Below are 22868 nucleotides of genomic sequence, written 5' to 3'. Positions count from 1 at the left end.
ACAACAACTAAATTTACTTTGTGGTGGCCAATTTTACTTGTTCCAAGGCAATAAATACACACAGGTAAGTACTGCTTCTTTTCATTCTGGGAGGTATAAAAAGTATAAATATCTGGATTGCTGAGAGTTTTTAGAGGTTGAACATCTGAAGATGCCAGCCACAGATGCAGGCGAAACATTAGGTGAGAATGCTGCTGGAACATGGCCATACAGGTCGAAAAACTCACAGCAACCCACTGATTCTGGCCATGAAAGCCTTTGACAGTAAAAGTATCATTACATACTGCTACATCCATTGTTGACCTTACAACAACAATGGCATTTGCTTTGGTGTAGAAAGAGTTTTATCTGAAAAACAGATAGGAAAATTGTCACATCCGAATTCAAAGTTCCATGAGTTGAGCACTTGGGCTACTTGAAGAATGCTCTTGCAATAGCATCAATAGCCCAAATTATTTCATTCTATCTAGGCAAAGGCTTGATGCACTGAAACATAAAAAAAAATCTGCATCCATAAGCTTTATTGAACAGACCATTAAAATTTGTCCTTCAATCTTGCAGGGGAACATAGAAGCTAAACATGACCAGGAAATAATGGTATAATGACAATTGTAGGAAATTAAGTGCCATCTACTCCACCTACACTTCCTTTCCCAATGCAGTAAAGAAAACCAGATCCAAAAGTATGTTGTACCATGGATATTGAACCTGGTATAATCTGACACAGCCTTGTGATTGCCATAGTGATCTCAGGATGCATTCTGAACTTCCAAAGCTTTGTGGGACTTCACACTACTCATATCTATTTCCACCAGCTGTGGCAGAGGGCAAATGAAATACAGGCAGTCCCTAAGTTATGAACAAGATAGATTCTGTAGTTTTGTTATTAAATTGAATTTGTTTGTCAGAACAGGTACGTTTATTGAAGTGTAACTCCAGCTATATATATATATAAAGCTTCAGCGAGTATAGAGAAGGGTTAATACCCCTGCAGTGCTTGTTTTGCTGTCTGCTCCCTGTTCAGAACATTTCACCTCACTTTCTGTCCTGTGATAATTGGAATTTTGAAAAAATCAGCTTGTTTTGGATACAAGAAATGGTGATAAAGCTTCAGTTGAGACACCTTTTCCCCATGATAGCCCTTTCAGAAATGAATACCCCTTCCTAGGGGTAGGTTTCTCTCACTTTTTGTTGACTCACCTCTGTTCTTAACTATGAGCCACTTATAAGTCAGATGTTTGTAACTCAGACACTGTCTGTACTAACAACCTCCCCTCTTCAACTGAACAAATAACTCCACGTACAGACATTCAGAACTGGTAAACAGTTGAGATGGGAATGCTTAGGAAATAATGTGCAATATCTCTTTGATCTCTGAAGTTGCATGTAGGGAGGGAGAAAAAAAAAACAATAAGTACGTAACATAGTTGGGTAAATCAAACAAAGTGAGTCCTAAGCTCACTTTCACAGAAGCAAACTGAATTTAAATCAGTGGGACGCATTCCCATGAGTCATGTATTTCTAGCATGGGTTCCCACTTGCCAAGGATACACTAGCATGGGTTCCCACTTGCCAAGGATACACTGCATTTCAGATCTGCTTTGGTTTTGTTCTTTTTTGCTTCTACGCAAAGTTAATGTCTTCTTGATATTGATTCTACTTCATGTTCATTATTTCTTGTCTTCTGAAAAAACTCCCAACCCCCACCAGCCCCACTGTGCTGCAAAGAAGTAGAGTAAAGCATCATATACACAACTGTTTTGAACAGTAGCTATGTCTTTTGGAAAATTCCATCTACTAAAACACAGTGCAAAAGCTATAGTGGGAGATTAATGCTGTGTTTATAAAAATTAACATATTGGCCCAAAACAGTCTCCATGTCTTAGTAACAGCATTTTATATCAGGAAGGCCTCGAGAAGAGAAAGGAACATATTGACATCTGTGGTTATACCTCAACTGGTGAATTTCCTCCTTACTTTGCTCCTTCATAATGAGAACTTGATGTATGTAGGTTATTTATAGAAGCCAGAGTTTCTTTTATAACCAATGCTGCAGGATGTGGTGGAAATATTGGCCACACACCCTTTGTCTTAACAAATAGAACATTAACTTTCTTCTTCATATCTCACCATCACTGGAGATGAAAGGAGAAAAGGTTGACAGGTGCACAGAGGGCAGTTTAAAGCTGGTATGTTGAATATTTAATCTTCTAGCAAAGCTTGACTGTTTCAGAACTTAACATTGCATTTGTCAGTTCACTCAGCTAAATTTGTATTGTGTGGAATCCATCACACACTGCTGTAAATCTTCCCTTCATTCTGCTGGACTTGTACAAGATTGTAACACAATTTTGAAATGAATATGAAAAGTTGAAACAGCAGAACTTAGGTGACCCTTCTAGATCAGGGAGGGAACTTTTACGACCGTCCAGATTTTGTTGAACTGCACACTTAGTTCACAACTGGCGATTGTTAACTAGGGCTGCTGGGACTTGCAGTCCAACAAGACCTTGAGGATGCATGGCTCCTGTCCCAGCCCTAGATACTTGTATCACAATCCCATACACATTTACTCAGTCAGTATTAAAACAAATATTATTCAAAAATAGTTTCATCACTGATCAATACATACAAGATTGCTCAAATTAATGACTATCCACCAAAATATACTTCAGTGTCTGCTTTTCTATACATTCCTATTCTCTAGTTCATCCTTGAAATTCAGTGTCCCCAGTCAACAAAGCAACCAAAGCATCTTGCTTTGAGGAAGCTTCTGTGGGCTAAATTTTGTGCTACTATAGATGAGATATATTAAACAAATTAGAAACAATCAAGTCACAATGGTGCAATATCCACAGTATTTAGAAGCTGTAACACTTAGCACCATGAAAAACAGACACCACAAAATGAAAACTGAGGTTAAGATTAATTCTGCGTAGGGATAGAGTTAAACACAACTGCATGTATGCATGGAATTAAAAGCTCCATTTCCAAAAACACTTACCACATGCTGCAAATAGTTACTCCTGTGCAGTCCCATGGACCTCAATGGAAGGCAATCTAATGACTAAAGCAACAGGGTTGGGAGTTAGGGGAAACAAAGGATCTCTTCCAAGATTTGCCAGTGAATCATTTATTCATGTATTTATTTATTCCCAAACCCTTCCTACATTTAGGGTGGCTAGAACATTCTGGTTCTCTGTGTTCTTTTATGCCTGTCTATAAAAAGGGGTAATCTTTTCTTCTTTTATCTAACAGGTCAGTCTGAGAATTATTCATTCACCTGTATACAGTGTCCTGAAGATTCCTTGGATAACAGGGCATTATGGTCATTATATTTTTATTTAAAGACATGAGTGTATCGTGTAATTTTCTTTTGTTCCCAGTTAATCCTAATTCATGATGTATTTTTGTGGCTACGGTTTTTGTCCCTGAAAATAATGGGAGTGGGAAGATCCTAGGTGCTCAAGAGAAATACTGTATAAAATCTTAGGTTGGAGCCAAAATATATTAAATGTATTTTGTTCCCAGTGAAATGAAATGGATTTAAGTAATGACTAACTTATTTCATTAACATCAATTAAACTAAAATTCAACTAAATTTAACCTCATCCCTCTCCATCGTAAATCTTTTGCAATTATTATGTTGCTCTCATTTTAAAATGTTAAGAAACACTAGTGAAGATTTGACAGAGATGGAAAGTAAAAACAGGTTAATTGGTTAACAGTCTAGAAGCCTCTTCCTTTCTCTTCAACAACCCCCCAAAAGGTGACTATTTCTATTGCTCCTGCCATACTCTCACCTAGTTCTTTCCTTCACCCATGATGCCACAAAAGCAGATTGATATTTCCCAAGACGAAAAGGGGAATACATGACCAAGGACTTAGGCAGTTGGGCAGAGCCTTAGTTGCATTATCCTTCACAGATCTGGGGCAACTCAGAGGCAGTAAGGCACTCCGGTTCGCAACTCAGCAATTCAACAACCTCAAAGAGATTAAGAGTCTTCCTACCCTTCAATGTGATTTTATTGTGTGAAGGATTTGGCACAGCCCATAGGCTTTGCATTCGACCTTAAATGTTCAAAACGGAATGAGCAAGAGATCAGTTCCATATCATTTCTATATACAGTATACAGTAGCTTTAGTTTCTAGTTCTCTCTCTCTCTTTCTATATATATATATATATATATATATATATCCCAGTAAACATGATATTTAAAAAGTGTTTCAGTGGATACACGGAATACACAACTCTGGCTGCATGTCCATTTCCATGCACAATTCAAAGTGTTGTTTATGACCTTTAAAACCAGGCTCAGGGTCACATTATTTAAAAGGCCATAGGAATCAACCTATGTTTTGAAATCTGCTGAGGAGGGCCTCCTTTCTGTCCCACAACCTTCACAAGCATGTCTGGTGGGAACACGGGAAAAGGGCCTTCTCAGTGGCTGCACCCAGGCTCTGAAACTCCCTTCCCAAAGACATTACATGGGCATCCTCCCTGTTGTCTTTTCACAACTCAGTAAAGTATTTTCTATTTCAATAGGCATCTGATGAGTGACTCTCTAAAGTCCTATTTTACAATATGGGCTTGATATTGCCAATCATTGTGCTGGTGTGTGTGTGTTTTAATTATATATGTTTTAATCTGCACTTTTAATTGTAGAATTGGTTCAGGTTTTTTCTAAGTGACTCCAATGATTATGTAACATGAAGAATGACCCTTTTTGCTTAGGCTGCAAAAAGGATTAGAGAAAGAGAGAGCTAGATAAAATTGCCACAAATTTTAATGGATGCTCAAAGTATTAATTTGATTTCAATGTCAGAAATTTACCAGTAACTTGAAATGTTTTCAATATTTATATGAAATTGATAATAACTTTGGTGTTCTGTTTTGTACATTGTATAGGTCTTTTTAATGGCCTTTGGCTAGCACAATAAACATATTGATTGGTTGATTGATTGATTGACTGATTGATTGTATTTTAATTGTTTTAAGATGCTTTGGGTCTCAATCTGGGAAAAAGATGGAATAGAAAAGAGGGAGCGGGGAGGAAGGGTGTAGTACTTTTGTATCCCAATAGTGGGAGAAAGGAATGATATTAATCAATAAATAAATCACCCTTTTTTGCCCTTGGGAGGAAGATCAGGCATAAAGGGATGAATGCCTTTTTGACTGTGTATTGTACATTCAACACTGAAACATATAGGTGCCACCATTGAGTGCTTTGGAGCCATTGTGAAGAGGGAATATTGAAATATCAAAATGTTGACATTTTTGGAGAAAGTGTTTGCATGGCAATAAAATAAATGAACTTTAGGCTCGTATGACATGTTACAGTGAAGGAGGGCTAGGTGGGACATGCAGACAGAAGATATGGATACAGACTATGAAACTTTGTTCTGTGTATGATATTTAGTTTTCTATCTTGTGTATGCACAGCTTCCATTAATGTCATGTTAGAACTGTTACCTAGTCACAGATGCACACTGCAAGTGCTTGGAATGCATGCCAATGGAAAAGAATAATCTACAGTTACAGGGATGGGGCAGAATATGATTTTAATCAGAGAGTGATATTTTGACAGCTTTGGAAAAATCTGTCTGGCAAAAAAAGAAGGAGAAGTTTACAGTGAGATGGGGTTAAAATGGAAAGACAATTTTCTTCTCAACTGCTTATTTGCTGCTCAGAGGCTTAGGGATATGTCATGCATCCAGAGACCTCCATTTAAAATGAAGCACACTATATTTCCAACCAACTGGGAAACTGACTTCTCCAGATTTTTTGTTTTGTTTTTCATTTTCATTATAAGAGGGAAACAAATCTTAATATCCCTGTTCTATGCTTACAGCACACTAAGCTCTCTTCTTATCTATTTTCAACTCAGTCCTGATTTATTGTCACGATGCTGCATTTGTAAAACAGAACCATAAAGCAAAGAAGGGAACATTTTCCAAGTACTCCAAAATAAATTATTTCAGATGTATAGAAGCTGTTTAATAAATCCCAGGATTCTTGTTTCTTTGGGTATTTTAGAAACTGATTTATAAGTGCAATATCTCTACTCAGAAATGAGACAATCAATGCAGGATAAAATTATCATGTTATGAAAATAGGGGTCAGGCATTGGGGCTACGCTTTAAATTAAACTGAGAGGGGAAATATCTTTCATACAAAATTGACTCTTTTGTCTCAGAAATGAATGTTTTAATCAACTCAGCTGAAGAGGAGCCCTGAAGTAATGTTTGATTTCATTCAAAGGTGCCAGTTGGTTTTGAGAGAACCATGATAAGAGCAGAATTTGCTGGATTGTTCACACTTTAAGTGGAAAGACATAGATTACTCCAGCAAAATTGTAGAGAACAGATGGGGCTGATCTTTCTCCAGTGCCTACACTATTTTCTCCTACAAATTTTACTAGCTTTCCAGATCTTTAAGTGCCCCCAAAGCAGAAAATCTACTGCCTTTTAGCTAATTGCATCTACATTAATTGAGCAAAAGTAGCGATATGTTTATCTCATACTTCCTCCAAAACACAGCATTATCCTCACAATGGTCTGGTTTAGGTATAATACTGAATCATGGATTACAGTAGTGTTTGAATGTTAAACTATTGCATGTTCGATATCTGCACAACTGATGTGATTTTGTTCTTCTCCTACTTTATCTTAAAATATTTTCCGAGGATAACTGAAACAAAAGCCCTTGGAAATGAGAGGCATCTCACACAATGGTTTGTCATTGTACGCGTGGTTCCAGTCTTTGGTTTGTCATAATTGATGTTTACATATCAATTTCCAACTATGATTCAGATTCTGGAAAAAATTCTAAACCATTTCATGGTACTTTAGTGATCACAGGATTCCACTGTTTGGATGTCTGGACCATCTCATGAATCTGTATGATTGTTTAGTTGGCCAAAAACATCTGGGGACCCCAGGTTGAGAACCACTGGGTTAGGCTAAGAGATGTTACTATCTTAACTAGTGAATATCATAGTTTAGCAGAAAATGGTAACTAGATTCCAGCCCCCAAGCCTAGTGCTGTGACCACAACATTATACTAACCAGTGATATCACATGATAATATTTTAGGCATCAATTAGGAACATTTAAAAATGTGTAAATATTTGGAAGCACTTAATTTCAATTGATATTATTCAATATTGAATTGCTCTTTTTCTAGACCCTCTTTCTATGTTGTGCTTTCTTTTATTAAAAGATACACCACTTTGAATTGTTTTTATGCACCAGTTCAATATTAGTGAAAAAACTGAATATACATATCTTAAATGCATAAAATAATTCATCCAAGCAAGTCAAGTTTGTCAGGAACCAACAAGGATGGAAATCATATGTCGTCTGGTAAATCTGCACAGTTATTGTCTCTCTGCTAATACACCATGACTGAAGTTAATACAACATGATGTTCCCTTTCCATGTTGAACTCACCTTTGCTCTGAGAAGCTGCTTCAAATATTCCTTCACAGATCTACCTCACAAAAGTTTAATAAATTATTTCTATGTAGCTATTTTATGCAAAAGTGTAACATGGGTTTTCTTAACATATCACAATGAAATGGCAGTAATTTAAATTGTTATGCAGATGAAATAAGCTAGCGGGTTAGGGGAACGGCTTTACATCCTTCAACTGTTTGCATCTGCTGAAATGTATTGTTTATTTACTCCAGTCGAAGTCCTACACCATCACATGCAACTCAGTTGCTGTAGCTATGTCTGATGATGCCACCCCAGCCCACAAACAAGCACATTTTCAGCCAGATAATATCCCAGCTGAAGGGGTTCCAAGGTGCAGTCAATCTGGATGCCTAGAAATGATAACTGTAGCATTCTCCTGAGCATGGGCTATATTGAGAACAGGGAACTGGAGAGACCTTTGGGATCCTACCAAAACTGCTTCTCTCAGTGTGCCGTACAATTGGGACAATGCTGCAAATATCATTTCCTAGTTCTTTGATCTGCAGCACCTTGGAAATCTTTCAGCCAGTATTCTCTATATGGCTGAAATGGTAGGTTTGGGGGTTCATGTTCAGTAACGTATACCTTCAACTATAGAGAAGTTAATTTCCATAGAATATATTGACATGAATGAATGGGATAGTATTTATATTTTCCAAAATATATATCCACAAAAGCACAAGCAGGAAGTTGGAGAAGATTTCTCTCTATTTCTGCCAAGCAAGCCAAGCAGACAAGTAGAACGAAGCACATACATGCAAGTCCCCACAGACCCAAATCAATATCTATGGCATTACACGCACAAAGAGGGAAACATAAAACCACCACATGAATATATCTTCGATATTAGCAAAGATTTCTTTGTAAAAAGAGCAGATAATTCAAACTTGAAAATGTATAGAATTATTTGTGTGATTGTACAGCCAGTTTCAAAAGAGCCAACTATAGAGCTTCTGGTCCCGAAACTGGGGGGGGATTCTACTGATCTTAACTTACCTCTTTTAATTCCCCTAAGTGATCTGCTCATGAATAAATACACTTATTAATGCTATGTGTTCATAATGAAAATGAAAAAGGATAGTATATTCTATTGGAATTATTTTCATATGCAAAATTTCAGATTCAAAATAGTTATTTGGGCTAGGAGATAAGAAAGGCTCAACGATATAATGGTATTTCTTTGCTTATACCACAGGATTCTCCATTGTCCTTGGTTTTTTGTTCTGCACATAAAAAGCATTCTAAATACAAAAACTGTCAACTGAGAAGACAATGACCTTGCAAAAGGCATCATTTTAGCTCTGTTGTACTTAACTGCCTGAAACCAACCTAAAAGTTCTTATGTTAAGTATAAAAACATATTAAAAGAAACAGAAGGAGAAAAGGCAATGGGTACTTACAGTAGGTAGCTGACTAGAAAGAAGATGTCCATCTTGGCTTAACATATTAGAGACCATGATGGCTGGAAGGTCCATATTCTGGTAGGAATAGGCTGGTATCAGACTATTTGGAGGGAGACTGTGGCACAGTGAATGATATCCAGTTTCATGATCCACCAAGTGAAGAAGGGAGGGGTCTGGGAGGTTAGGAGGAGTGATAGGAGGGATTTCATAGTCTTCGTTATTCTCATTCTGGCCATTGTATGTCTGAAAAAGATCAAAAGGCATTATTCTAAAACATTCTTACAGTATTTATTTTCAGCCAAAAAAGGCTCATTTGCTAGAGACACATATGCAGGCTGTTCATTGTTCTTTCTCTAAAAGCCGCCCAGGAACAAATATAATTTGGATGAACTCTTTTCATCAATACTATCTATAAGAATTAAAACTTCACCTAATTTTATTAGATTATTTCTGTTACTTATAATACAAGTCTCGTCTTGTAGCTGCTTAGCAGAAAGTAAATAACATCCCAGGGGTGGGGTGGGGTGGGGTGGGGGGAGGATAAAGTAGCACTTCCGTACAAGAAAGGGGTATCTATTAGGGCTGGGCGGTTTCGTTTTGTTAATTCGTAATTCGTTAAAAATTCGTTAATTTTTTTTGTTAACGAAGCGATAACGAACCATTCTGGAGCAACTTAAAAACGAAACGAACTTTTCAATTCGTTTCGTAAATGCTTCGTATTTTGTTATGTCTTCGTTTCGTTATTGGTTTGAGGTCGTTTCGTTATTATTTCCGCATGTCTGGGGCAAGTTTTATAGTTGTTTTTTGTTTAATTAGTGAAAAAAAATTATAATATCACACCAACAGTCAACAACAGAGGGAGAGGGAAGCTTCAGAATTTTTTTTTAGCGTATTGCGCGATCGCGGCCGCCATTAACGAATCGATTCGTTATTGTTTCGTTATTGTTTTGTAATTTTTTTACCATTTACGAAATTTTGTAAATATCGAACTTTTTTTAAGGAAAATTTCGGAATTCTTTTAAATATCGAAACGCAAAAAAACCCAAAAAACGAATTGATTTTAGAAACAATTTTTTCCGTTGTTACACAGGCCTAGTATCCATTAACAGGCATGTAAAGTTGTCCCTCCAGGTGTGAACATTCACACAGCAGACCTGTCCTCATGGGTTAACCAAGAAGGCTGTTTGTGAGGTAGGCACACTATTTGTCTGATCTGCCTGCTATCTCCTTTCTTTTGCCTGGTGGAAACAGGCAAAGGAACCAGAGTTGTTTCCAGATGGGGACATTGGTGGGGGAAATAACAGGAAAACAGAAGGAAATGGTTTTACACCTTCAACCCATCGTCCACCTCCATAAAATGGACTATCGTTCTCTGTCTAGTGCCCTCTATTGGCCTTCACCCAGATAATGGAACAGCACCATAACATGCTATATGCTATGGTGACAAGGGAACAACATTTATGAGGTTCCATGATAGGGAGACTACTGTTTGAAATATTAATTATCTGAATATAACATTCTTCTGAGAGTTCCTGTTATAAAAAAAGTGTGTAGATCACCTTGTGTCACATAAGGGCTGTGACACAGTAGTGAAAATACGAGAGATAATGAACACATGCCTATTATAATCTGAACATTAAGTCAGTAGTTTCTCCATATGAAAACAACTATGAGATCGGATAAAAGGGGGACTGGGGGCAAGAAGACACTCTCTTTTAGTTAATTATAAAGCTGTCTTTACCAACACATTCTTCAGAGCATTTCACCAAAAGGCTTTTAACCCATCCTCCCCTCGTTTTCAAGCACATGAAACCTACCACCCTTTTCATATTGTTAGCACATTTTTGCTATTTCTATTCAGTTCAAGGACAAAGAATCATAATGCTTTTCAAATGAAGAGAAGCTTTATAAAACTGGATCAAAATTAGGATCAAAGTTATTCACATCAAAATCAGATTAGGCAATTGCCAGACAACACAATGTATCTTCACACTGGAGTGTCCTTTCTGCTATGAAAACTTTTGACATATTACACTCAACTTCTTTTCATATTTTCAAACAGATACCTTGAAAAGAAAGGCTGGTAAGTGTCTGACATAATTTAGATTAAATCCTACAACCAGTTACCCATCCCTAACCCAATTAACTTTTAATGGGATTTAGCATATACAACTGTGATCCTTTGCATGTGTTGACAGCTCCATGGGTTTTGCAAAATTAATACAAAAACTATGAGGTTGCCATAGTTTGGGGGATTTTTAGGGAAGGCCCCTTCTTCTGCCATACCACTCTCACAAGCAGTCTGTTAGAAACACAGGACAGAGTGCGTTTGGAGACTGCTTCATGGCTCTCAAACCCACTTGAAAAACTAGACTGGTTCCTTCCATGGTGTTCTTGCATGGCAGATGAAAATATGCTGTGTTGTTAAACAGTATGCTGTGCTGTTCTTTTCTCCCAACTCATTTGGTCATTTTTTATTTCAGCAAAAAATAACACTTGTGTGTGTGTGTGTGTGTGTGTGTTGAATGCAAAGTCCTGTGCATGCCTCCAGTTGAAGGCAAACCTCTGTTACATCTGGAAAGGCAAACAATGGAAACCAAGAGCATAATTTTAACCTATATAAGTCAAATGAAATCAATTGATCTACCATCTATTTTCCCCCAAGGCCATTTACTCAAGCATTTTTAAATTACAATTCTTCACAACTCTGATCTTTCCCTTTCCATTGGATTTTCTCTCCTCAAACTGATGATGTGAATGAGCAATGCAAGCTGAATTGTTAGTTTATCTTCACAGGTGAGAAAACTTCAATAATTATTGTATCACTGTTTTTAAAAAAACTTCTTCAAGAGAGCTATAGCCTACAGAGTCTGAAAATTCATAAAACTTAACAAGAATGGTACAAGGAATACCCTTTTGTGCTGAATTAATTGAAAGTCTATTAAAATATATGTATCTCCATAAATAAAAGAATTAGAAATACCATCATGATACAGTAGGAGAAGTACCAAGGGTCAAAATACCCTAAAGGCACCCGATCCCATGAAATCTTAGAAGTTAACAAGGGCTATTCCAAGTTACCACTTGGATGGGAGACCACTAATGAATACCAGATGTTGTTGGTTTACATTTTAGAGGCAGAAATTGGGCAAACCATCAGATTTCCAATACTATGCATGGTTGTGACCAGGTAAACAGGGAATATGTGAACATGGAAGAAAGCTGACAGGAACACAATAAACTTTACTTAGTTTCTTTTATGTGTATAAACTCCGTGCTGTGTAACTGTAACAAGAATTCAACCACGTGACAAACTATATCATGGCCCATAGGGTCATAGCAGCTTTGCATAGTATTTGAATGCCATTCTACCTCACTGGACCTCATTTTTATAAATCCAAAAACCAAACATTTAATTTTCATATCAAACTATGGTGGATGTTTCGAAATTGATATCAACAATTATGTAATCTATAGATGGAAATAATGAAATGCATCACACAATTTGTGGTTCTTGCAGTTCACTTGTTTGTTCCCATTTGTATCTGCTGTCATCATATTTGTATTGACACATGGTTCCATATGCTCTATGGCAGGTCCGTAGAGCATCCGGCCCTCAAAAAGCTTCCCTGCGGCCCACAGAGGCTCTAGGTTAGGTATGGGCAAACGTCACCACCCCCAGGTGTTTTGGACTTCAACTCCCACAATTCCTAACAGCCTATTGGCAGCTAGGAATTGTGGGGGTTGAAGTCCAAAACACCTGGAAAGCCAAAGTTTGCCCATAACTGCTCTACGTGTAAGTCTTTTAGAAGAAGGTCACTAGAGTTCAGTTGCTACAAGGAGATTTTGGGCACCTTGAGTGCCTGCAAAGTGTTATCAGAGGTGGAGTCACCCTCTCTTTTGCTCAGCTGTTAACTCTGCCCTCATCTGGATTTGCCAGTGGCACATACTTCACTGTAAAGGAGTAAGTTAAAAAACATGGCAACAATAAGGGTGGCCTTTCTCTGGATAGAAATGAATTAAAAAGGGTGATGCTTTCCTGGAAAGAAGTGAGCCAATAAGAGTGGAAAGAAGCAAGTTTAAAAGGGTGATGCTTCCTTGAAATATGGTATGTGATGAAATATGTGATGAAATATGGTACTTCTCTTGGGTATATGGACAGCCAGTCAGATTAAACTTGTGTCTTACAGGCTTTGGATTTGGTGGTAAAGAAGCAACGGCTGACTGAATTATGTATAAAAGACAACTGAAATAAAATAGTTTTATTACTCAGTATCAGCCAACAGTACTGACAGAAGAAAAGATTCTCTGCACTGTTTTCTGAGGCAGAGAGTGTGACTCAGGGCTGAGAGAGTGTGACTCACTCAAGACAACCATTTATTAATTGCTAGATTATTTACCTAGCAATGCTAATTTTTAGAAATACTCATTGTTTAGCAGTATAATTTTTGATAGCTAAACAATACAAGCTTGAATGCATTTTTCAGGTTTTCTTACTGTTTACCTTTAGTTAATTAGCAAAGTATTTTTTCACATTAATGTGATTTCATAATAAATAAAATTTTACATTATACATTTAATATATTAATATTAATTGAAACTTGCCATTTTTTAAAAAAGGTTTTTTTTGCACAATAATTTATTCATTAATTATATTTTTAATTGGAAAGTGAGCTGGTGCCCGAAGAGGTTTTGTTTATTTCAGTTTCACCCCCTTAATACTGCCAAGTTGTGCAGATCTGATCTAGACAGAAGCACTGATTCTTTAGCCCCCAAAAGGATGAGGAGCAATATAGGGCACTGAAAGGAGCAAATCAAAAACATTTTTGAATGGCATGAGGAAGGGGGTGGGGGTCCTAAATACAATCCTGAAGAACAGCTAAAGAAAGGCAGTGAGAAAACAGATCAGAAACGGAACACTGTGAACTAAATGCAGGGTTGCCCCTGAAGCTTAAACAAGGTATCCTATTTAAAAAAAGAGAACAACAGTGCTCTGAACAAGCTAGATTTTAGATAACAAAAAAATAATAATTCAGGGGGAAAAATGTTCCTTGCTAGGGTAGAACAAAGAGGAAGAGTAGGAAGAAGATAATACTTTGAGAGAGTGAATAAAGACAAGTGGAATTGTCAAACATTGTTATGGTTTACGGGTTAATTTATTCAAAGATAATAAGAATAAAGGATCAAACCAATGAAGCATATCCTAAAGGCAGCATGACACATCACAGTGAACTCTGTTAAATTTCAAAGATGTGGTTTTCCCAGTGGCAACATTTTCCTATGACTCAGCACAAGACATGAATGCATCTTATAGTATTTTATTTTTACCACTGAGGCAACTCTCAAGCAACTAATAAAAAAAAGAAAAGAAATAATACTTCAAGTTCAAAAAAATCAATTTTTAGCAGAAATGTTACATTAAGTTAGGCTTGCCTTTCCTTGTCTTAATGTGCTTTTAATCATTGTATTTCAATATTATTATCAAATCAATACAGAATTTATGGTGTAGTATAGTATGAGGTAGAGTATTAGGCCTATTTTTAATAGTAACTCTCAAGCAACCAGAAACTACATTTATCCAACATCTACCAATACCCATATTTTCATAGGCATGCTTATTGAAAATTGAAGAGATGTGGAAAGGAGTCAAGGATGTGATATCTATTTGTAGAAGTAATGATACGTCAACACTTTAGAATCTGAATTTTAAATCTTCATCACTGTTTTCCACAATTCAAGACATCACACAAGTGTCACATAGCTACTTAATTATCTAATGTATAGATGACCAACTAATGCTTAAGATACTGAATGTAAACAGAAATTGCTTCTACAAAGAGCTGGACCAGTAGTTTTCCCTTTAAAAAGGAAAAATAAAGCAAGCTATGAGCAAATTAAAAGCAGCACTGAGCATTTTCACTATGAATGTCTAAGCCTGCATAAGCATATATTTGACAAAGGAACAGGGCTCTGTTTGTCACTTCCAATAGGCTGAAAAGAAACAAATGCCTCTCTGTTCTGGTCTTATCAGAGTGTTGTACAATGCCACTTCCGGGAATTAGGCAGGGAAGAGTTATAATGGAATCAACTCTCTCTTCTACACTGCAGAATGGACTATGGACTTCAACCTATTTCAGAATTATTCCACCGCAAGAGTTTTATGGCTGGCCTCCATAGGGCTGAGCTTGGAAAGCTGTTTTTTTATGAATATATTCCATTGGCAGAAGGGCATTGTTTGTTCCTTGAAGATTTGCAGAAGGGGCGAAAACGATTTTGGCAGGGCTTGTGTGGGAAAGGGGCTAGGCTGTCCTTGTCAGTGGCAGGTTTTGATGGGAAAACACCAGACAGTGTACACATTGGCACGATCTGAGTGAAGGGTAGGGCTCTGGAATGGCCTCTTTCAGTTTGGGGACCTGGAAGCTTGGAAGAGGCCTTCCCTAGGGACTGACATGGGGGTTTCCTCTCCCTTTCTGAGTTCTGGAACTTGGGGTAGATGGGTAATTCCCTATGTCTGCCTTCCAAAATAAGACTGGTCAGGGTGAGCAACCCACAAGATTTTAATGTCCCCAGGCTCAGGTGATTTTGCCCAAGTGAACACTGGGGAGAATGTCATACATCAGTGGTTCTCAACTCCCAATGCCACAACCCCTTAAGTGGTGACCCCCGATCATAAAATTATTTTCGTTGCTACTTCATAACTGTAATTTTGGTACTGTTATGAATTGTAATGTAAATATCTGATATGCAGGATGTATTTTCATTCACAGGACCAAATTTGGCACAAATACTCAGTGCACCCAAATTTGAATACTGTTGGGGTTGGGGGGTTGATATTGTCATTTGGGAGTTGTGGTTGCTGGGATTTATGGTTCACTTACAATCAAAGAGCATAAAGCAGCCCTTATTTAATGTATCTGGAATCATTATTTTACGGTTGGTAATCAAATGAGTGCCCCCCATAAGGTAGAGCTTAAAAGTTACTTATAAGAAAAAGGAATGTAGCACACCACTCACCATTTCACAAATGAAAACTGGGACACATACAGCCCAAAAAATCAATGTGGTCAATGTGACAAAAGTAATTAAAGAGGAACACACAGACTAGGAGAAACCACAGCAGTTTGCTTTTCTCCAAGGCTATTGGAAAGAACAAGATTCCACTCCTTTCACCTGCTGTGTTAATTGAGTACAAACTATTTTTTCAAGGTGAACTCAGTTTGCAGCTACTGAAGTAAGCTGTAAACAAAGGAAAAAATGGAAGGAGAGAAACATTTTTAAAAGCAGCTGAAAAAAAATCAGGAAAAGAGAGGATGAATTGGGACTGTTCCTGACAGGAGGAGGTTGTGATATAATGAAATGTTGAGTCCTTCCAATACTGACTAGTGCTGTGTTCTGGGTCAGAGAGCATCATTCTACAACTTCGCAGTTATGGATGGTTTCAGCCTGTTATTATGTACATTTATCTTCAAAGTAACCCTCCAAAATCTGTCAAAGGAAGTACATGGGGGTTATGTTTCTATGGTGCACTTACACTGTAGAATTAATGCAGATTGATACCACTTTAACTGCCAAAGCTCAATGCTATGAAATCATGGGAGTTGTAGTTTGGTGAGGCACCAGAACTATTTGGCAACACCTGTGATTCCACAGCAATAGGCCATGGCAATTAAAACAGTCTAAAACTGGATTAATTCTAAAATGTAGACGCACCCTAAGACCTCCTTCTTGACCCCCACTTAAAACCAAAGAGAAATGAGAGAGAGAGAGCTATGAACAATGTGACTTGTAAATTTTTCTTACCAGGAGGAGGACATTGTTGTTAAAGTGTGATCTGTGTGTCTATGTTCCAAAATCATGCCTCCATCCAGACATATGTATATGTTGGGTTATTAGTTCCAGTAACATCATGCCATAGTTTCGTTTTGGTAGTGTTGTATTCCAAGGTATGGAAGTATTGGAGGTGGAGGAATGTCTCTGCTTTTGCTGTAATGTTTTTGTAGTGGTCTAACAAAAAATGCTGCTATCTGTAGTTAATTTTATGTATTTTTAGTATGTTTTCCAACAACTATAATCCATTTTAGGAAAAAAACATTGTTTTGAGAACTGCCATATGAGCCCTTAAACAAACAAAACATTGTATCTTGCCTCTCCAAGGCTCAAGACAGCTTTTTACCATAATTAAAAACATAAAACATAAAAATACAATAAGGTAAATAGCAGCCAAACAATAAAACAATACTTTCTAGCTGCAGCAGCCTTAGCAACATACCACAGCAGCAAGAACAGGAAGAAACCTCATTAAAAGTCAGGCACCAAATGGCTCCCCCAAAAGTTAAGTTTTGCATCCTCCCAAAAGGTGATCAGCCATCCGTAGCTGTCACCTTTTTTGGTTCAAATCTTACTAGATTCAGAAGACTTTCTGGATATTATTAATCTTTATTCTGGAAAAAGAATAAAGAAATCCAGCAGTGGGTTTTGAGTTTTGTTTTTTTTTTCATGTCAGGAGTGACTTGAAAAAACTGCAAGTTGCTTCTGGTGTGAGAGAATTGGCCGTCTGCAAGGACGTTGCCCAGGAGATGCCTGGATGTTGTACCATCCTGTGGAAGGCTTCTCTCATGTCCCTGCATGAGAAGCTGGAGCTGACAAATGAGAGCTCGCTCCGCTCCCCGGTTTGGAACCACTGACCTTTCGGTCCGCAATCCTACCAGAACAAGGGTTTAACCCATTGTGCCACTGGGGGCTCCTATTTTTTGAGATGAAGTATTTGAGATGAACTAGGAAGAAGAAATGCCTAGCATAAGCAATACTCTGGCTTCTGAGGACATCTCCATACACCAGAGAATGAGTGACCAACCTAAGGGATGGGAAGTTTATTTTGCATTTAATACAGCTCTTGTGAGATGTGGAAAATATGTCTACTCAATGTTGTTATGCAACTATTACAAATACTGCAGCCTCTGATTTTTAAAAGTTGGCAATCCAGAAGATGTGAGATTTCATATATATATATATATATATATATATATATATATATATATATCCCACAACATGCTTCTTCCAAAGTTCAACTTTCACGGCACTATTTTTTAAATGTATGCTTTATACTAACTTTTCAATTCCCATTGGGGTAGTTGGCTACAAAGTGCATACATTGTGTAGAAAAGGAAACACCTCTCACACAGAGAAAGAAGATGAGCAGCTGCCCCTATCAAAATTCTCTCCTCTATGCTATTGTTAAAGGTACAGGACCTCTGATCTCAACACTCTAGGGGCCATGTGAATGTAATCTTGCACAAATCTTGCTATTCATGGCATCTCTTACTCAACATTTTTGAAAAGAATGTGCCTCAGTACTCCACACATGTAAAATGGACTGCAAATGAAAAAAGAGCTTTCAATTCTATAGATGAGCAACTCCATCAAGCCAGACATTGTATAGAATTGTTAATCACAAAGCACATTACTTGGCCAAGTAGGAATTCAAAGAAAATGCTCTCCTTAGAAACCTGACAAATATCAAGTGACCCCAATTCTCTGGCAAGTCATGTTCTCTGTGATTATCTGCTGGGATCCTGGAAGCTTCAGACAAACATTGATTCAAAGAATGTTATTCACAGTTAGCAGGATGGAGATTTTCATCATTATTGGAGGTAAATATTTGCCCTGTCAAATAACATTCAGAAGCAAACATAAGTTTAACAGAGAAAAGCAGCAGAGAAATTGTTTCTGGTGAACTGCAAGAAAAACAGGCAGAGCAATATACATTCACCTGTCAATGCAAAATGGGACAGGATGGGTGTTTGTATCCCTTCCCAGCTTTCAGAAAGTCACTATCCATACAACAATCTAAGCCTTATCCTACCTCCATACTTTCCAAAACAGATTCTGGCCATTTTACTATTAATTGACCACAATAGTTCATTTATGCCCTGTTGTCGCACTGTGCCCACACAGTCCATATATTCAGTTCTGAACTCATATCTGTTAGAAAATATCCATGAATGATTCTTGTTAGGCCCCCTTAGTTTCCTTAAAACTCATGTGTCAAATGCAAGGATTGCTCACCACATTTTATGTGGCAAAGCTTTCAATGGCAGGGCAACTTAGTTACATTTATACATTTATACACTACCACTGGCCTTTTGAAGACAACCATAAGGTTGATGTGGCCCTCAGTGAAAATGAATTTGATACCCCTGAAGGGCTCAATGTACTTTAATGGGACTACGTAATAGAAAGAATGAGTTAGAAATGCATCTCATAGTGATTATGCCTGTTCAGAATCAGAGGGAAAACATAGCTATAATAGACATTTGAAGATGTCCACATGAAGAAGTGAGATAGAAGAGCAACTGCAACAGTGTCAGGAATATAGAATTAAACAAAGATTCTTTTGCAGGCTGTAATCCTCCAGCTAGTATGGCCAAGGGATTCCAACCAGCACTCTCGTCTGAGTTGCTCCTGCAGAATTCTGGGAAATGTAGTTCAGGGCAGAGTCTTTGGAGTTCTCGGCTACATTGGTACTCGGCTTCCCTAAATTACATTTCCCAGAATTCTGCAGGAGCAGATCGGAAGATTTGCCTCCATTCTGTAATGCTGGAGGAGAAATGCCCTAGGACTTACAGTTCCTCTACCTCAAAAATATCCCAAGGTCTCACCAGAATCTGGCTTGGAGGTGAATGTTCTCACTAGTTGAAAAGGACAAAGGGCCTCCTGCAACTTTAATGGTAGTGCAAAAGAGGCTATTTTGGCAAGTGCCACTTTTCCCACCACATCTCACAGCATGTGATCTCCTCCTCAATCTGACTCTTCAGCTCTGATGAGTCAGGAGCAACCTCCCCATCCTAGGAAACATGACAGCAGTCACTTCCAGGTTCTTCCAAAGTGACTTTCACTGGAACTTAAACAGGAAAATTTGGAGAGCATATTTGAGATCCGCTATCTGCTACAAAATAAGGTAACATGTAAGCCTTTAAACAGCTTCCCAGTACCCTTCTCCCCAATCTCTCTTTGCCCCTCCCTGTTTCCAAAGCTGAAATCCTGTCAAATATAGTGGATAGCATAGGACTATAACTTCTTATTATGTGTACAGCGGTTTTATGAATTCAGTGGGGAATGAAATGCAATTTTGTCAGACTTGTCTGTGTTCATAATGACCGAGTCAAATTAATCATTGCGGATAATACTCCCGTGTCAGCCATTCAAGAGATTTTTTAATAGAATTTTTCTGATTCATGTCTTGCAGTACATCAGATCTGTAGTATTGCACCACTTCTAAAAATCAGGGCAATTATAGCTTCTTGTTGGCTTGTCATTTTCCTAGAATAAAAATGTCTCTGCAAAAATCACACACTGTACATAAACCAAAATGAAAAACCAAACTATAGTTACAATTAGGCTGGCCCGGAGATTTAATGTCTTTCAGAGATGATTATTTACAGGCAATGCATGAAAGTATATAGTGCAATGGTACTGACAGGATACTTTTTCATAACACATAACAATTGTATGGGGGAGGTGGTTGTCAGTTCTTTCCTTACATTTGTTCTGTGATTGTTTGAGATAAAGGAAGAGGGAGCAAACAAAGCAAACGCAAGATAGGCAGCCAGTATGGAATCATATGGTACTTTAATTGCATTCATAAAAAATGCATCCAGAAAAGACCGTCAAAGTCCCCAAGGACTTGTGCTCAGGAAAATCTCTATTCCAAAAAGCAGTTACAGTTACCACCATAGCAAGCGTACATGCCTGGAAAAGGCATTTTGTGTGCCATACTGTCAGTAATGTTACTGATTTACTTTGATATAAGAAATAACTTACATTCCACAGTGACGACAAACTGGAGCACTTCATCCCCAAATTTCACAAAGGTAACATGTGTAACGAGACCACATGAACTGAGTTATGTCAGTCCAATAAATGGATTTGCATGAATATTTTTTAAAAAATTGAATTTGTGTCCTTTTTCAGAGCAAACCTAAATCCAATCACTAGTTTCCACTAAAGTAGATTCCTTGATTCAACAGTAACTTGGCAAGTCAACAGGAATGCAAAGTTCATCACTTTAATGGATCTATACTAGTTGCAATTTAGAACTAAATTAAAACGCTAATGTCTCAACTTTCCTAAAACATTTTCCAAGCTTGGGATGAGTATTCAACCTGAATGTTCCTCTCTCTTCCTGCTTCAGTGCTATAAATCTTACCTCTTTCAACCAGAATTTCACATCTTATCAAATATGCAAGAGATTTAATCAAAATCAAATCATGTTTAAAAACTATCAGTAAGTCAATGTTCATAATAGAAAACTCTGATTTAAACAAAGACAAATAGTATTTTGTGTTAAAAATGTTGTTGAACAGCAAATACTGTTTCATGTACCCAAAAAAAAAAAAACTACAGGCAAATTTTGTACAGAATATGTCTCCAGATCTGAAGATTTCTCATTAGTCTGAGATACTCCCCAACAGGGTTTCCCGACATTGAGAAACATGTTTTCCAACTGTTTTTATTATTATTATTGAATATCCTGTATATTGTTTTATGTAACTAAACCAGTGATCAAAATAATCTATAGATTCCATACATAAAAATGAATAAATTTTGTACTCGTATTGCATTGAGCCCTTTTGTCAATATAAGTTTTGCACATTTTGCAGGATCTCCAGCTGAAGCATTCCCAGCTGGGAGCCAACCACACTCTTTTTGATGAGGTAATGTTTACCTCCTAGATCAGTGTAAGAAGCTTCTGGAACCTGGCTTTCATTTCTATGCTTAATTTAAGTCAATGAACTCATGTAATCATAACAAGTGCCACCAGAGTTACTGCAGTTGTCAAGGACAAACTGTTTTCTCTACCAAAACAAAGAAACAAAATCATTTCAAGTCTGAATTTTGTACAGAATATACCCCTGGCTACAGAATTTTCAGTGCCAGTAAAAGAGGTTTCTTACATACAAAATGTTATTTTGTCCAACTTCCCCATGTACAGAATAATTCCCAAATTGCAAACAGTCTAGGAAAATGGCAATTTGTTGAAGACATCGTGATAGCAAGAAGAAAATTGCTGAAATGACTTGTCACTTTCTTAGGAACTGAAATTAGTGAAGAATTATGTCTTCAGTATAAAACAAAATAGATCCATATGCTGTTTTACATTCCTATTCCTTTGCTGAAATTTTGTAACTGTGTTATTGTCTTATGAGTCCTTTGTCTTGAGAAGCTCTGTTAACATTCATTCTCAAATCACAGCTGTACTTCCACAACCAAATATTATCATACCAAGACATTTTTCCATGTCATCTGATGAAAAAGGTATGGCTTTTTAATGTCTTGAAGTACTCTTCTTAGGTTTCTTCTAATTGGACAAAAGTACATTGATCAGAGATGGAAAAAGTCTTTTTTTCATACTACAACAATCAGAATTCCTTACCTTCCTGGCTAAGAGATTCTGTCCAAAAAGGATTTTAAAGCAACTCTGATATTGATAAATGCAAGTTAAATACACACTTTTCATTCCAGTTCCTCACAGAAACTGTACGGGCACAGTGTACATATTGACATTTCCCCTTCAGCATTTAGAAAGCTTCTGAAGAGTCCATAATATTAAAATAGCTGAGACAACAATTGGGGGATGAGCAAGATACACAGGTAAGAGTCTGCCTATACTCAGCTTTGACTATCTTGGGAGAAATGTGGATTATAAATTTAATAAATAAACATTGTATTTATAGGAGGATATATTACATATATTAGAGAGCCCATGTGGTATAATGGCTTGGACTAAGGCTCTGGAGAATAAAAGTGAATCTATACTGTTGAATGAAAGCTGTAGTTTAAAAGATGTTTAGCCTTCTTTGCCAAATAGTGCTGATGCTTCATCAAACTGCAATTTCCATGATTCCATAGTATTGAGCCATAGCAGTTAAAGTGCATCTACACTGCATTAATTCCGCAGTGTAAATGCACACTAAGGTTTTGCTTAGC

The 22868-nt window shown here is 37.3% G+C and overlaps 1 protein-coding gene across 8 annotated transcripts in view; it reads right to left on the bottom strand.

Annotated features, from left to right (window-relative positions):
• Positions 1-22868, bottom strand: part of TOX2 (TOX high mobility group box family member 2) — a 268905-nt gene that overhangs the window by 120743 nt on the left and 125294 nt on the right. For 6 of the 8 annotated variants that reach the window (XM_060772356.2, XM_060772362.2, XM_060772360.2 and 3 more), the window contains exons 3-4: positions 8880-9125; positions 3005-3067 (exon numbers count right to left, since the gene is read on the bottom strand). In XM_060772356.2, the coding sequence (XP_060628339.2) occupies positions 3005-3067; positions 8880-9125 (309 nt within the window). The remainder of the gene's footprint in view (positions 1-3004; positions 3068-8879; positions 9126-22868) is intronic. The other 2 variants (XM_060772357.2, XM_060772363.2) reach the window with 1 other exon arrangement.

This window comes from Anolis sagrei, chromosome 4 (assembly GCF_037176765.1).
Source record: "Anolis sagrei isolate rAnoSag1 chromosome 4, rAnoSag1.mat, whole genome shotgun sequence".
NCBI classification, from domain to species: domain Eukaryota; kingdom Metazoa; phylum Chordata; class Lepidosauria; order Squamata; family Dactyloidae; genus Anolis; species Anolis sagrei.
This window is presented reverse-complemented; position numbering and strand designations above follow the sequence as displayed.